The sequence below is a fragment of the Phodopus roborovskii genome, unplaced genomic scaffold (genome assembly GCF_943737965.1).
Source record: "Phodopus roborovskii unplaced genomic scaffold, PHOROB, whole genome shotgun sequence".
NCBI lineage: Eukaryota > Metazoa > Chordata > Mammalia > Rodentia > Cricetidae > Phodopus > Phodopus roborovskii.
In genome coordinates this window covers 872397-889413 of record NW_026126599.1, presented here as the reverse complement: position 1 = coordinate 889413, position 17017 = coordinate 872397, and the positions used below count along the sequence as shown (strand labels likewise).

Below are 17017 nucleotides of genomic sequence, written 5' to 3'. Positions count from 1 at the left end.
CATTGTCCCAGTTTTACACTCTTTTGGCATTCTTTATTTTAAATTAATAAAAATAATAATTGTAAAAGATACTTGTTTCACTACCATACAAAATTTTTTCAGTTCCACTGACTTTTATGTGTCTTCCTTACCTTTTTTATTCTGTCTGAATGTCTTTCTGTTTCTGTCTCTATCAGTGGATTCCTATCTAATCCCCTCACTCTGTGTGTGTGTGTGTGTGTGTGTGTGTGTGTGTGTGTATACTACAGTTCAACATTCAACCTTGGGTGTTACTCTTCTGGAATCACCCACCTTCTTTGAGCCTCCCTGACCTGAAACTACCCATGCAGCCAGGCTGGCTAGACTGGGATCCACGGACACCAGCTTGTCTCCACTTCTACATCGCTGGGATTACGATCTTACACTACCATGTCAGGGTTTCTACACAAGTTCTAGGGATAGACTTTAGCTCATGCTTGCATAGCAAGCACTTTACCAAATGAGCTATCACCCTATATGAACTCCTCTAGAGAGATATTTTGATATTGGCCCACACTTCTCAAACAGCTTGCTGAAACATAATGTATGGTATGGCATGCTGAAAAAAAAATGTTACAATAGTGAGCTTACAGGTTAAAACTTCACTCGTGTCCTCCTCAAAGAGCATCAGGAATCTGGGTCTTAAAAGTCTTAATGTTTTCCCTAATCAATGTAAGTATAGTCTACCCAGCACTGTATGCAGGGCAACTACAGTTGCAGTCTCTAGACAACAACATCCCTCCTCAGCACTCTCTTCAAAGCCTTTGCAACGTCCTTATTCCTTAGAGTATAAATCAGGGGATTCAGGGTGGGGGTAATGATGCTATAGAAAACAGAACCAACTTTGTCTTGCAGTGGAGTGCGCTGGGACCGGGGCCTCATATAGGAGAACATGCAGGCACCATACCAAAGGGAAACTACAATGAGATGAGAGCTGCATGTGGCAAAGGCATTTCTCTTACTCCCAGCTGAACGCATCTGAATGACACTGTGGAGAATAAATCCATAGGATGTAGAGACAAGGATGATGGGGAGAAGGAGAAGTACAACACTGCAGATGTACACTGTGGTCTCATAGAGAGTGACATCACCACACACCAGCTTCACAACAGCGGGATACTCACAGTAGAAGTGATGGATGATTCTTGAGCCACAGAAAGGGAAGCTCATCAAGATGGACGTGTGGATCAGGGAGTTCACAGATGCACTCAGCCATGACATGACAGCCATCATCACTCCCACTCTCCTGCTCATGAGCACAGTATATCTTAAGGGGTGACAGATGGCAACATAGCGGTCATAGGACATGAGGGCCAGGAGGAGACACTCTGCACCACCCAGAGACAGGTACATGAAGTGCTGGGTGGCACAGCCCACAAAAGAGATGGACTTCTTGCCAGACAGGTAGTTGCTAGCCATCTTGGGGATGGTTGTGGAGACATGCATCAGATCCATGAGGGACAGCTGGCTGAGCAGGAAGTACATTGGTGTGTGAAGATGGGTGTCGGCACAGATGAGGAGGATGGTGAGGCTGTTGCCACTCACTGCGGTAAGGAAGACCAGCATGATCAGGAGGAAAAGGCAGAGGTGGTTGAAGGAGTCATCAAAGAGCCCTTGAAGGATGAAGTCTTCCAGGAAGGTCTGGTTCCACCTCCACATGCTCCCTTCCTCAGCCCCTGAGGGGACAGGGAAAGGACAGGGGTGGGATGCAAGAAACACAATTTCAGAAATAAGTTATGAAAAGAATTTTGTATTCTTTTTTTAATTTTCATTGAGTATGTTGGTAATATACTCAGGTAGGTTTACATGTGGACTTTTTATTTTATATGTATGGCTGTTTCTACTGCCTATGTCTGTTTCATATGCATGCAGTGCCTGTGGAGGCCAGAAGATGGCGTTAGATCTCCTGGAACTGGAGGACCATGAGCCACAGGGAGGGTAGGGACTTGAACAAGGTCTTCTGCAAAATTAGCCAGTGCTCTTAACTGCTGAGCCTTAAAATATGGACATTTTCATACCAGTTTAAATCTATTTCTAACTATTTCACATCCCTAACTATCCAAATAGTTGAATCTTGTAAAACATGACCACTCTAAAATCTCAGAACATATAACCTCTACAAACATTTTCTCTTCTCATTATGAAATACAGATGTCTGTCTATATAGGTGTGTGTGCACATATACTTACACTGTGTGTTGTTTCCTTTTCTTATTCTTTATTGTTTTACAGTTTCACACATTTACATAATGAATTTTGGTCATTTTCAACCCTTATTTCCATACATTATTCTTCTCCCTCTCCTGCCTGAACCCCTTTTCTCAAGGAATCTCTCCTCCCCACTCCTGCTTTCATATCTTCTCTTTATATGTGGCCCACAGAGTTACTAGCCCAAGCAGTAGTTTGTTTAGTGGATCAAGGGCAACTTATCTGTGGCTACACAGCTAAAGAAAATTACTCTGACAGTTGTTAGTAGTCCCTCTGGCGAGGCTTCAAGGGCCATTCCCCATCTGTGATGAAATGTTGACGGGCCCAATCTTACACAGGTCTTACGAGTTCCTTATTACTTGTTTTTATCATACATTCAAACTCCAGAATTCCAAGCAATACGACAATCTTACACACACGCCTGATTATAATGGGTCATGTTGTAAAATATCAGCCTTGCCTGATATGGTTTACGTGCAGCTGTTAGACTAGAATGTGCAATGGGGAAGCCTGGGAGAGATAGCCCATTTGATGAAGTTTTTGGCTAGGCCAGCATGAGGATCTGAGTTCAATCCCCAGCATTTACATAAGAAAATATTCAATGTGGCAACACTGACTGGAGAGCCAGAGACAGGCAGATCCTTGGAGCCCTAGGTCCCAGTGAGAGTTTGTCTCAAAAAACAAGATAGAATGTTCCTGAAGACCTCCACACCCCAGCACACATACATGTATATATGCTCATGCAATATCATTCATTTACACATGTGCACAAACACAAACCATAGGACAGGCAATCATGAAAGAAAATTACCCAAACGAATATTAGTTTAAAAAACAAGTTAGAACCTACCAACAGGCTCTGTAATCACACAGCAGCCAATGGCAATTCTTACCACCTCTGGAATCTGTGATTTGGGCATGTTGCATGTGTGTGGTTTCACACAATCATCTCAGAAGTCAAAATATCTAAAAGAGAACTCTGAAGAACATAGAACATTCCAGAACCAGGTGTTGCTCCACACCAGTTAGGTAAACCAACACATCAGCAACATGTGTGTAAACTAAAAAGGACTTGTCTCCTTCCTGCTCCTATATGTCTCTGGAATGTCCTCTGTGACCTATCTTTTAGCCAGGAACACACAAAAAAATGACAATTTGGAAAATGTAACTTATCCAGCCAAGTTGACATCACAGAAACACCAGAATCCATCCACTGTCAATGTGGGACACACACATACACACACCTTCCATAATGTGGAATGCCCAAATGAATATAATATTACACAGCCAAGCTCATGCTAGTCCTTTCCCCAGAGGACTGGACAGCATTCATTATTTCTGTTGAATGCCATAAACTCTTCTTGAGTCAAATGCCCTAATTTTTTATTTTGATTGATATGCATTCATAACAACAAATGCACACACACATAAACATATACATATATATATGTACATTCATAAAAACAAAAATGAGTCTATAAGAAAGGCTTAGCTGGCAAGATGGCACAGTGGTTAAGAGCATTTGCTAATGTTTCAGAAGACCTGAGCTCAGTTCCCACCACTCTTATCAGGCAGGTCACAGTTCCAGGCAACCCAACACCCAATCTTCTGGCCTCCTTAAGCCTTTCAAACATGTGAATACACACACACACACACACACACACACACACATGCTAACATTAATAAAAATTTTAAAAATAATCACCATTCTTGAGCATGTGTACACCTGTAAGAATAAAAACTGCAATACTGTAAGCACATCTTCATAATTCTCTAATAATATCACATATTAATATTATAAATTATTTTATGCTTACTTCATTCCCTATATCTTTTTTTTTTTTTTTTTTTTTTTTTTGAGATAGGGGTCTTGCGATGTAGCCGTGTCTAGCCAGGAATCCACTACATGGACCAGGCTAGATCTCATAGAGATCTACCTGCCTCTGCATCTAGAGTGTTGAGACTAAAGGCATGTACTACCACACTCAGCTTGTCATTCTTTTATCAAACACAGAGTATCTGAGTAATAACAATAATGATAATACTATCTTATATGAAATAAACTGGATATAAAATGGGGAAATGAACCAGATAAGACTATAATGTCTAACCCCAAAATGTCTTCTAAACAGTTATGTTTATGCCCATAGAAAAACTCTACTCCTCACCCTAATCAGAGAATGTGTTTGCAATGAATGGCAGTGAATGAACACTCCTGGCTGCTCAGGGACTGACATTGTTCAGTGCTCACATTTATGCCACCCTTCTAAGACTCAGGAAACAGTGTGTAAGAAAGGACAGATAGGGGGTGAGAGCCAGAAGATAAAGGATGCAATCTTCTGAGCATGATACAGTCATTGCAATCAAGATCCTGCAGCAGCCAGGTGTGGTGGCGCAGGCCTTTAATCCCTCACTTTGAGTCAAAAGAAGGCAGGTTTCTATGAGTTCCAGGCCAGCCTGGTCTACATAGTGAGTTTGAGGAAAACCAGGACTATATAGCAAGATGCTGTCTCAAACACACACATGAAGGAGAGAGAGAGAGAGAGAGAGAGAGAATGAAACCCACCTTCCCAACGTTTATCCCGAATGGTCCAACACAGTCACGATATCAACAAACAATATTTTGAATCAGTTCATATGCACAGTCCTCCATCTCTTTCTTCACTCAAGTCCATCTCTATAAATCTCCACAGGAGAGGTGTTTTTGTCTTCTGCCTCTAGTCTCCCCTCGTATTACTCCTACCTTAGGAACCTTTCTGAATAATTTTCTGGCCCCATTTGTAACCCACCTTTTTTCTTTCTTCTTTCTTCTCCAGAAGCCTTCTTCGTCCTCTAACCAAATGTCACCTTCGATTTAATTCATAAACTGACAACTAGCTACCTTCTGACAACACTTGCCAGGGTGCTTCAAGCCTCAAGGTTGTCTTACCAAGAATTTCTTCAGCAGGTACTGGTGGGCAGAAGAAGCGCAGAAGGGAAGTGGGAAAGGAAGGAGGGTCCCCACAGGCACGCACTTTGCCTATTGATCATGCCAAGAAACCTAGTCTTGTTCTTCAGATTTCCTTCTCCAACCCCAGGAAATTTCCATTTACTATTGGAGTAGAATAGAAGATGCTAGTCCAAAACAGCCATAATTGCACCAGTTACTGAATCACAGCCTCACAGGAGCAATAAGACACGTGACTCCACGAGAGTCTTCACAATCCCTGCTCAGATTCTGAGCTCTCTCAGCCCACAGCAATACAAATGCTACATCTGACCCACTTTCACCCCTACTAAACCTTGGAAGCATCCAGATGTTGCCTCTGGATTTAAATAAAAATATCCACCACCTTTCCACACCAATCTCTGAGCTTAGTCAACAGAACTTCTCATGAAGATTTCCTCATTTAGATACTAAACATATATAAACTTGATCACCAAAGTTTCCAAAGTCAAAAGAAAATCTGATTCATATTTTTGGCTATCTCCTGGATGCTGGTTGACCTTCTCCATTGTTTCATATTCATTCTCTGTGTAACAAAAATCTAAATTTTGCTTTACAGGCAGTATTCCCTTCCTGCATGAAAACTGTTTCCTCAACAGTAATCAAAACGGACCTGGCCTGACATGAGCCAGTCATAAGGGAAGATGAACAATGTCTATGAGAAATGAAATATTCCCCATCCTGGAGGACTATGATGTCAGCTAAGACAAGCAGACTTGAATAGATGGCATTGGGATTTTCTCCTGAATGACACATCTTAGATCTCTTTTGGGAAATATTACTCAAGATACCAATTAATCTGTGTTGCACACATAGAGAGAAGGACCCCTAAAGACTACACTTGGAGTTTGTATGTTGGAGTCAATGGAATGAGATGTTTGGGGGAAATTGGCTCTGATGGTAACATGGGAATATTCTCTCTAAGGACAGATGAGCTGTACAGACAAACAACTCTAGAATCTCTGACTTGTTTTCCATTTTTAAATCCAAGCCTTTTTCATAACTTCACACTCAACCCTTTAAGGTCAGTGTGAGAAAGATCTAGACAAGTGATTCTCAACCTTCCTAATGCTGCATGCACCCTTTAATGTGGTTCCTCATGTTGTGGTGATCCCAACCATAAAATTATTTCATTCTGTTTTATAACTGTAATTCTGCTGCTATTATGAATCATAATGTAAGTACTTGATATGTGACCCCTGTGGGAGTAGCAATTCACAGGCTGAGAACCACTGATCTAGTCTCTTCTTACAGTGAACCAATTTGAGAGTTTCCCAAGGGGTCCTATTATAGAAAGGAAGTCACAAAGTGGAAACAAGTCATTTCCACTCTTGATTGTACTCCAATTGCATAAGATACTAGAGGAAAACATATAAAGTGATTTTGTCTAAGAGTAAAACAAGAGAATGTCATCTTCCTTCATCTCTATATTTACTTTGATCTATTTTCCACACATTGACCTCCTTCTCAATATAAGGTTATTCTGAAGAAGCCAACATATAGGATCAGACTAAAGGAACTATGATATATAAATACAATGGAGTTTTATTCAGCCATAAAAAACCAAATATATGTCATTTGCAGAAAAATGAGTGAACTGCAGATCATGTTAAGTGAAATAAACCAGATTCAGAAAGAAAAATGCCATGACCTCTTTTATATGGAAAATCTAGATTTTATACCTATATAATATATACATATATACACATATACTACATACTTATGACATGAAAGCAGAAAGTGTTCTGCTGTAGAGAATAAAAACAACACAATGGGGAGCAATAAGACATGCTAATGGGGGTAAATATGAGCCAAATACAATTATAATTATATACATGTATGTAAATGTCATAATAAAATTTAATCCTAGGCTAACTAAAAATAATAAAATATAAGAAAAGTGATTTTAAGGCTGTAGAGATGGCTCAGTTGTTAAGAGCACTTGCTTCTCTTTCTTGCAAAGAATCTGAGCTCAGTTCCCAGGACCAATGTCAGGTGTCTCACAGACACCTGTAACGCCAGATCCAGGGGCTTTGATACCTCCAAGAGCTGTTGCACTCACATGAACATACTTCCCATACCCCACACACACATACACATAATTAAAAGTAATTTTTAAAGAAAGAAGATGGGTCTTTGTTACTCTATCATGATTTGGATATTAAGTGTCTTGGTGGCTCCATATTGTTGCTTATTCTTTGAATAGATTAAGTTCACCATCATCTTTACACCGGAATATAGTTCTTTCTAGTTAAGGCAGCGATTACAGCTGTATCACTCTTTCACTTATTGAACCACTCACTTGATGAATTGCTCCATTTTCAGCACTGTATTATTGGTTAGCATTCATGGAGTGTTTGACAAGCACATTTCCCTATAATTGCCAAGGGCTTGAGGGATTGCATTAATCACTACCATCCAGATGGAAGTGATGTGAAGGAAAGCATATACTACTGCGTGATGGAAGGAGTAACAACCACAGCAATAACAGGATATAACTGAGTTCAGTCATCTTCCACGAATGTGAGCATCATCAGCACCTTGTCTTTCCATCTTCCATCTTGTCTTGAGCAGACATCCCCATGTGAAATGGCAATGTGCCATCTAGAAGTTCTACAGTCATCCTCATCTCTAAGTTAAAAACTCACTCTTGGAGGCCTGAAGAGATGGAAGAGCAGTTAAGAGCACTGGCTGCTCCTCCAGAGAACCCAGGTTTGATCCCCAGTGCCACACATGGTGGCTCACAACTGTCTGTAGTTCCAATTCCAGTGGATCTGACACCCTCTTCTGGCCTCCACACTGACTGTACACACATGGTGCACAGACATATATGCAGGTAAAACACACAAGCACACATAAAAATAAACATTTTTAATTAATCACTCTGGAATGGGATGAGGCATAGCTCCCATCTCCTCTAGTAAAGCACTAGCTTTGTGTTCTAGAAACCCTGGATTTGATCTTTAACCCTGAAAATAAAAATAAACATCCCAAGAAGATGTCTTCAACAGAGCTTCAACCTAATGACCACTCTCTGAAGTCTTCACTGCCTACTTAATATATTTGATTTGGTCATAATGAAAATATCTATCTTAGTTAGGGTTACTATTGCTGTGATGAAACACCATGACAAAAGGCAACCTGGAGAGGGAATGGTTTGTTTTATGTATATTTCCATATAACAGTTTGTCAACAAATGTATTGAGAGCAGGAACTCACACAAAAGGAACCTGTAAGCTGGAGCTGATGCAAATACCATGGAGGAGAACTCTTACTGGCTTGTTCTCTGTGGCTTGCTCAGGAAAACCCAGGACCACCAGCCCAGGGATGGCACCACCCACAACTGCTGGGCCTTCCTACATCAATCACTAATTAAGAAAATGTCATACAGGCTTGCTACATCCCAATCTTAGGGATACATTGTCTCAATTGAGGTTCTCTCCTCTCTGATGACTCTGGCTTGTGACAAGTTGACAAAAAATGAGCCAGCATAATATCTTTTAAAAAGTGATGTTTAAGCCAGGCTTGGTGACACATGCCTGCAACATCAGTACTGTGAAGGCTCTACAGAAGAACTATACAGTGAAATCCATTGTAATCTACTCATTCAGCCACTGTGTTAAACATCAAAAAAGTGACACCTAAGCTAAGGTAAGAGTTATCCAGTTAAGAGGAGACATGGGGGGGGGGCCTGAGGATATAGTCAGTTGGGAGAACACTTTGCTAGCTTTCATCAAATCTTGGGTTCAGTTTCTAGCACCACATAAAACTGGCATAGTAGTACATGTCTTTGACTCCAGCACTCAAGAGGTAGAGACAGGAAGATCAGAAGTTAAAGAGGGTTGGGAGTTCAAAGTCCATAGCTGTATATTGACTTTGAAGCAGCCAGCTTGGAGCTCCATGACTCTGTCTCAAAAAAAAAAGAAAGAAAGAAAGAAAAAAAGAAAAAAGACAGAGGTCAGATAAAGAAAAATACATGAATGAAGAGCCTATTTCCTTTATTGATTTTTTTTTAGTTACTATACCATTTACTGTGTTTTATTATATTTTCAAATAAAAGTCATTATACTTCATGACTCTCCTCTATGCTGCCCCTGTCCTTATCTGGGTAGTTCTTTTCCTGTCTCTAAGTGCTGCCCCCTTCTATTTTCATGTCAAATGCATTTCCGTTACTCTCTGAATTCCCTCGCCTTAACATCTCTTCCTCCCCTCTCATGGTCCCCTTTCTGTTTTCATGATGTAGACACAAACATACACATACAAACACACATATAATTTTAAATTTGTGTTGTGGGTGTGAGGGGGGTCTGTGTTTCTGAATCTGAGTTGTTTTGCTTAACATACTGACTCAGGTGCAGGCATTTCTCTACTTGCACCATTATTTCGTCTTCTGTACAGTTAAATAAAATTCCATTCTACATACACATCACATTGATCAAGTCATCTGTTGATAGGTATATAGGATGGTATCACTTCCTAGCCATAGTGCAGCAATGGACACGGATGTCAAAGCATCTTATGTATGTTGATTTCAAGTCTTCAGGCACATGACCAAAATAATATAACTGTATCAGATGATAGCTCTGTTTTCAGTTTTATGTCAAACCTACAAATGACTCCTGTAGTTGATGCACCCACCAGTTTGCACTCCCACCAGAAGGGGAATGAGGGTCTCTCTTTCTCCAACATTTATTTCATGACGATAACCATTCTGGCTTGAATGAGGTGAAATCCCAGAGTACTTCTAACTTGCATTTCCTGATGGGTAATGGTGTGAACTATTAAATAATATTAATTAATATTTATTGAATATTTGTAGTTCTTTCACTGATTGTCTATTTGATTCATCAGCCCATTTAGAGATGGGGAGGTTAGGGGGTGTTTAATTTTCACAGTTCTTTGTATGTTCAGGATAATAGTTACCTACTTCGTGTATTCTTGACAAAGATTCCCCACTGCTGTAGGCTCTCTTTGCTTTGATTGCTTCCTTTTCTCTGCAGAAGATGCTCAATCTTGCACAATGTCATTTTTCAATTCTTAGGATGGCCTTCTGTTCTACTGGCATCCTCTTCAGAAAATTCTTGCCTACACCTCTATTTTTTGAAGTGTTACCTGTTTCCCCAGCAGTTTTAAATTTTCATTAAGGCTTCCATCCATTTAGATGGATGGGATTTGTGCAGGGAGAATCCAATTCTACATGAGCCAAGTTATCTAATACCATTTGCTAAGGAGGCTAATCTCTCCACTGGGTGTATTCTTGACAGTTCTCTCAAAATTTAGGTAGCCTAGATGTAAAGTTTATTTCTTGGTCCATATGCCTGTTTTTGATGCTAGTACCACATTGACTTTGTCACTATAGCTCTGTTGTACAATTTGACAAGCAATATGAAACCTACAGCATCTGGTTAGGATAGCTTAGGCCACTCAGTGGTGTGTGTGTGTGTGTGTGTGTGTGTGTGTGTGTGTGTGTGTGTTTTCACATGAACTTTTCTGCCATAAAGAATGTCATTGGAATTTTAACGTAGATTATAATGAATCTGTACATTCTTTTTTTGTAATATAACCATTTTTGCAATAATATTCTACCAATCCATGAGCATGGGAGGTCTTTTCATCCCTAGCGTATTTTTCAACCAATTTTCCAGTTTTAACTGTAAAAGTGTTTGACCTTGTTTATTTCTAGGCATTTTAAAAGATTTGTTTTATTTTTATTTATGTGCATATGTATGAGAGGGGGGTAGGGATGGAGGGAGAGAGGTTATGTGTGTGTATTCTCAATATGGGTACTGGGAACTGAACTCAGGTACTCTGAAAGACCAGCAAGTTATCTTAACCACTGAACCATCTCTCTGGCCCTATCTTAGGTATTTTATAAACTATTTCAAGTTGCAATGTTTTCCAAGATTTCCCTCTCAGTGAGTTCATTATTGGTATATAGAAAAGCTACTGACTAGTTCTTGGTAGATAGCTCAGTCAGTAAAGTGCTTGTTTCACTAGTATGAGGACCTGAGTTCAATCTGCAGCACTCACAAATGGGGTGGGGCAGGGGTAGATGTGGTGGCATGTGCTTGCAATCCCAGCACTGAGGAGGTGGAGACTGGAGAATTCTGAGTGTTCACTGGCCAGCCATGCTGGCCAATCAGTGAACTCCAAGCTCAATAAGCGATTCCATCTCAAAAAAATAAGTTGGAAAAGGACTGAGGAAAACTCCTGACCTTCACTTTGGCTTCACCATGTGCATTTGTGCACACACACACACACACACACACACACACACACACCACATGCACACACACACACACACACACCACATGCACACACACACACACACACACACACCACATGCACACACACACAAACACACACCACATGCACACAGAGAATAAGGTCTTTTATTTTAAAGGATGAAATGTGGAACAGCTTCTTCCTATGTTTCAAAAACTGAAGAGTGTGGTGCTGAAGAGATGACTCAGTGCTTTACATCACTGTCTGCCTTGCAGAGGACCCAGGTTCAGTTCCCAGCACCTACATGTTGGCTCACAACCACCTGTAACTCCAGTTCCAGGGACTCTGATGCCCTCTCCCATGGACATCAGACATCCGTGCAGTACACAAACATCCACGAATGTCAACACTCAATCATAAAAGAAAACTAAAACTTTAAATGAAAGTGTAGATGGCCACGTCCATGCATGGAATGAAGGAAAAGGTTTGATGAAGTATAGAGTCTTGCTCTCCTCTGGTTTATGATGTCACTGACTTTGCGTTGGACAAGTGTTGTCTTCCACAGAGTGCTTCATGTCCCACGAGAGCTGCCTTCACTTGATAACTTCTCTTCTTTGCAGAATGGTGGCGTCTGTAGGCCACACTTAGCTTTCCACGGTCTGGGCAGGCTCTCTGAACCTTCAGATTCTATCCCCTGGTGTTCCATCTGGGGCTGGGGAGTGACAGTATCTGCCCCATGTGTTGGAACTGTGAGAAGCACCATGGCACTGCAAACTGTACAGAGGATCTGTGTATTAATCACCCTGAGGAAAGGAGGCACCTACAGACGACTATGTGAATGGAAGCACAGTGACCACAGAGGCCATAAAAGGCTGTCAGGTCCCCTGCAACTAGAGTCGCCAGCAGTTGTGAGCCCTCCAACTTTGGTCCTCTGCAATAGTAGCAAGTGCTCTTAACCACTGAACCATCAGCCCTGGAGTTAGTACTTATTAATGCATCACCCAATGTTTTTTGTGTACTTTTCACATATCCTAATACTATGATTCTCCAAAGAAACAGAACCGATAAAATGTGTTCTTGTACCTGTGTGAGATTTAGAAGGCCCGGAGGTCTCTGTGCTCAGAGATAAGCACATGGCATGGTGGGATGGGGCGTGGAAAGCATGGACCAGGAATGTGAAGAACACAAGGTTGTTGTTTTGAGGGAAGGCTGGGAGCAGACATACGTGACCTTTGCACTAGCTATGTGGCTGGAGGCAACACTGAACCCTCCCCGAAACCTTAATTTTTTTCTCAGTCAATCTATAGAACCAATCTTTATGGAAGGCATCACATGTACTTTACAAAGAGTTTCAATGCAGTTACAGCCAATATTTATTTAGCTTACTTCGTGCTTTACTGTGCACGTGGAATTGAGTTAACTATCACCAGGAAAGTGTTGAACCAAACTGGCACCTCCAGGGGCCAGCAAAGGGATGATCTGCAGGAGGCAAGAAGGTTCAGTTCAGCATGGCTCGGTAGCTGGTATTGGTTCAAAATTTTGAGACTTTGACCCCGAGTGGTTTGTTTTACACATATTTAAGCACAGCACAATTTAGTGATAGTCGTGGATCTAACCCTCTAGAACTGAGAGCCTTAGATAAATCACTTTATTTTATTAAACTGCCTTGGTCATGGCAGTTTAGCACAGCAATAGAAAAGTAACTAAAACAATGGGTCACCAACATTTATTGAATATTGGTCAGCTTTAAACTTTTAGCTTTTTTTTAAACTTACAAATGTCTTCCTTTTTCCTTTGCTTTGGAGAGTTATTTCTACCAATTGTAGGAGTTTAGATTAACAGGATTTTTTCCCTTTTTATACCTCAAAGATTTTGCTCATTTACATTATTTCCAATAAGAAAGGTAATCTCACAAGTGGTCAGATCTAAATGTAAAAGTTAAAAGCGTAAAACTCTTAAAACACACACACACAGACAGGTGTAAATTCACAGCTTTGGATCAAACAATGGCCTCTTAAATATTGCGCCAAAATCACAAACAAAAGGAAAAACTGAGCAATTAGACTTCATCAAAGAATACTGCCAACTCCCTGCTGAGTAGCTTTCCTAGTCATGTATGAATCCTGTGAGTTACAACAGTCAGCCTCACAAGACATACACCCATGGGTGCAGCAGCTCTATAGATGTCACAGGAGCAACAAGCTGCTTTCTGATTGGATAGAGGATCACTCCAAAGGCGGAAACTCATGCCTGGTACTAAAATCAAGCCACGAAGCCACGCTGCAGAACTCATAGGCCCTAAAGAAAAGCCTATTACTATTAATTTTCTAAACTGAGATAGTATCAAACTGTCTTCTAAATAATTCTCTATACCTATTAATTAGGTCAGCTCTTGATCCCCACCACAGAAGTATCTTTTTGCAGTGGACAGCACCTGATATACAGACTCACAATTTTTCTAAATGCAGAGAACAAGTGTCTGTTCTCTGCCCCAAAATCTCAGGTAACGCCAGAGCTCTGGGAAGTCTGCTATGAAACAATGTCTTCTTTTTTTTTTAATTGTCCCAAGATCTTTTAATAGAATAGCTGTATGCTTTTTACAATGAGTTAATTGTGAAATAACCTAGTAACCTCATGCACAGCTAAATACACAGCTAAATAATTAGTAAAACTTAATCACACTACCATGTTCATCACACTGAAAATGTATCACTGTTTATTTTGATTGGAAACAATGTCTTCTTAACACAGCAGGATGTTGCACTTATGAGCTCACAGAAGCAGTGGTTGTCTGCACAGCTCACAGCACTCATCATTACAGCACAGATGAATGACAGACTATCCACAGCTGAGGAACTGGTAGCAGCTGATAGATGCTGGTAGAGGAAGAGTCCATGTTCTTCAGGGATGTGGCATCCAGCAGGTTGACCATGTTCTGGTAGATGGCTTCACACCTACACAGATTTGAGTAGCACTAAATTTGTACTCAGTGGGTTACAGAGAAAGAAAAGGACATGAAATCAGGATGGGAGCCCAGCGGGATCCAGGAGGAGTTAGATATGGATATGAGGGTAGACATGAATAAAATACACTGTATACATTGTGAAAGTATCAACGAATAAATAATTTTAAAAGAATACTACTCACAAAAGAAAAGAAAAGAAAGGACAACCCATGGAATGGAAGAGAATATTTTGAAATGACTCACCATGACATAATCATGATATATAAAGCGTTCTTACAATGAAAAACAAGAACAACAAAAAAATAACCTGATTTTAATTGGCAAGTGACTTGGTCTTTTCTACAAAGATAAACAAGTGGCCAATAGGCATGTTGTGTGATTCCATCTATAATACCCCGACTAGGATACTCCATTAGAACAGAAAGCAGGCTGGTGGTTGCTTATGTCTAGTGGAAAGACAGGAGAGAGGAGTTAGAAGTAATAACTAATTGATGTGGAAGTTTTTTGTTTCATTTTCTGAGGGTGTGTGTGTGTGTGTGTGTGTGTGTGTGTGTGTGTGTGTGTATCCATGGCATGTATATATATATGTGGAGGTCAAAAGACATCCTGTGGGAATTGGTTTTCTCCCTTCTCCATGTGGGTTCTGGAGATTGATCTCAGATCACGAGGCTTGGTGGCAAATGCCTTTACCCACTGTGCCATCTCACCAGTCACCTCACTGGAGGTACAGAGGAAGATCCAGTCACAGACAGTACTCTGCAGGCAAGCCAGGTAACTTCATAGCTCTGGAAAGCAGAAACCAAGCAGAAGGTGAGGACTTCATCAGATGAAAGGGCAGGCAGTACATGCACTAACTTACTCATCATGGTCTACTAGCAAGAGTCATGAAACTGATGGGGATAAGTGTTGGGAGATGATTGTGAGGTAGTAATCAAAAGACATCCGAGTCAGACAAGTGTGCTGGCTTATACTTAATCCTAGCATTTGTAGATCAAAGCCAGCCTGATCTACATAACAAGTTCCAGGCCAGCCAGGGCAACCCATTTCATTACATATATGAATGCCGTGTCCACCATGAGGGACTGTACCCCCAAACTGTGAGCCAAAGTAAACACTTCCTCCCTTTAAAAAAACACATCTGGGGGCTGAAGAGATATCTCAGTGGTTAAAAATGCATATTATTCTTGCAAATAACCCGTTTGCTTCCCAACACCCACATTGGGAGCCACACAACTGCCTTTAACTCCAGCTTCAAGGGATCTATCGCCCTCTTCCGGCCCCACAAGTACCTGCACTTACATGTACAAACTCTCTCTCTCTCTCTCTCTCTCTCTCTCTCTCTCTCTCTCTCTCTCTCTCTCTCTCTCTCTCTCATAAGAATAAGTCTTTTTTTAGAATGCATTTGCTGTGAAACTAGTTGTCTGCTTTGTAACATGGGGAGCTGTACACCCCAAAAGATGAGGGACCTACCCTGAGTGGAGGTCGCCAACACAGAGACATCAGAGGCAGGGACAGATGACTGTCAGTAGGGTCCTCACCTGCTTCTCAAAATGGCTCTTTTGTCTCCACCACCGACAAGTCATCAGCTGGGTCCTTGCGCCTTATGGAGCTCTTTGACGTTGGTAAGTTCTTTAAAAAAGGAAGCTTGCACTTGTACATGCTCCAAAACCTTTTTAAGCCCAAAAGCACAAGCTCCAAGGAAGTAAACATGAGACAGGCCCCACTGATCCCAAACATAGTATTGAGTAGGACTGTCTTCTCAGAGGGGTGCGACTGGAAACAGGTCGTGCTGCCGATGCACGGATCTTCACGACATACAAAAGTGCTAGGCATCTTGAAGCCGTACAGGTGGTACTGAACTCCCAGGGCTGCTCCCTCAAGGACTAGCCGCGCCCCAAGCTGTGCCACATAGGCCCAGAGAAGCTTGAGGTTTCCAGTCCCTAAGACATCCTTGTTGCAGTCCCCCTCGCGCATCTGGAATTCTTGCTCCTTGTTCTCCTTTCCTGGTTCCTCCCAGTGTCCAATCACATGATACAGAGTGAACCCCACATAAATGGCACTGGGTACAGCCATCAGAATGACTTGGAAGGCCCAGAAGCGCAGTGGAGAAAGGGGGCGGAAGACATCATAACACACGGTCTTGCAGCCTGGCTGTCCTAAATGACACATGAATTCCTTCTCATCATCACCGAAGACCCCAGGTCCACTGGAAACCAGAAGCAGGAGGCGGAATCCCATGAACACCGGAAGCAGGAAGCGCCCCACGGGGGTGGAGTGCTGGCTCTCCTTAGCTAACAGCTGCCTCAGGAACTTGCCACACATTCTGCCCCTGAGCAGAGGACAATTTATCAGTGAAGGTGTCCCACTCACTGCCCTTTAGAGGAGGCTTGAGCCTGTCTTGCTCGCCTGCTAACCCAAGAATCTGCAAGGCAAGCCTTTTTGCTTCTCTCCCAAGTTGATCAATCACCATATAGGCTGCTTTGCATGCCTCCAAGGCAACACCTGAGACAATTACCTTTATAAACATAACTAGCTCACAGTTGGGAAGGTTTCAACTCCAAATAGCATACACATACTGAAGATCACTCATTGAAAGAATGTGTCAAAGTCCTGAAT

At 41.5% G+C, this 17017-nt stretch overlaps 2 protein-coding genes across 4 annotated transcripts in view; both read right to left on the bottom strand.

Moving 5' to 3' along the window:
• LOC127237203 (olfactory receptor 2AE1) overlaps window positions 1–17017 on the bottom strand; it is a 37397-nt gene that overhangs the window by 15964 nt on the left and 4416 nt on the right. The window contains exon 2 of one of the 2 annotated variants that reach the window (XM_051205314.1): window positions 728–1694. The exons of the other annotated variant lie outside the window; for it this stretch is intronic. Within the exon in view, the coding sequence (XP_051061271.1) occupies window positions 742–1677 (936 nt within the window). The 5' untranslated portion in view covers window positions 1678–1694 and the 3' untranslated portion in view covers window positions 728–741. Of the gene's footprint in view, window positions 1–727; window positions 1695–17017 lie in introns of those variants that run through there. 2 annotated transcript variants of the gene reach the window in all.
• Window positions 14727–16979, bottom strand: Gjc3 (gap junction protein gamma 3). Of its 2 annotated transcripts, none has more exons than XR_007835826.1 (2): window positions 15872–16978; window positions 14727–14847 (listed from the first exon to the last, which is right to left on the bottom strand). XR_007835826.1 is itself a non-coding variant. In XM_051205316.1 (2 exons), the coding sequence occupies exon 1, from the start codon at window positions 16721–16723 to the stop codon at window positions 15947–15949; it is 777 nt and encodes a 258-aa protein (XP_051061273.1). In that variant the 5' UTR covers window positions 16724–16979; the 3' UTR covers window positions 14728–14847; window positions 15940–15946. The 2 variants fall into 2 exon arrangements, 1 of the variants encoding a protein (XP_051061273.1); XM_051205316.1 differs by having other exon boundaries at window positions 14728–14847; window positions 15940–16979.

What these genes read in the sequence shown, in the direction of transcription:
- Gjc3 (XM_051205316.1), bottom strand. Translation starts at nt 16,723, where the DNA reads ATGTGTGGCAAGTTCCTGAGGCAGCTGTTAGCTAAGGAGAGCCAGCAC.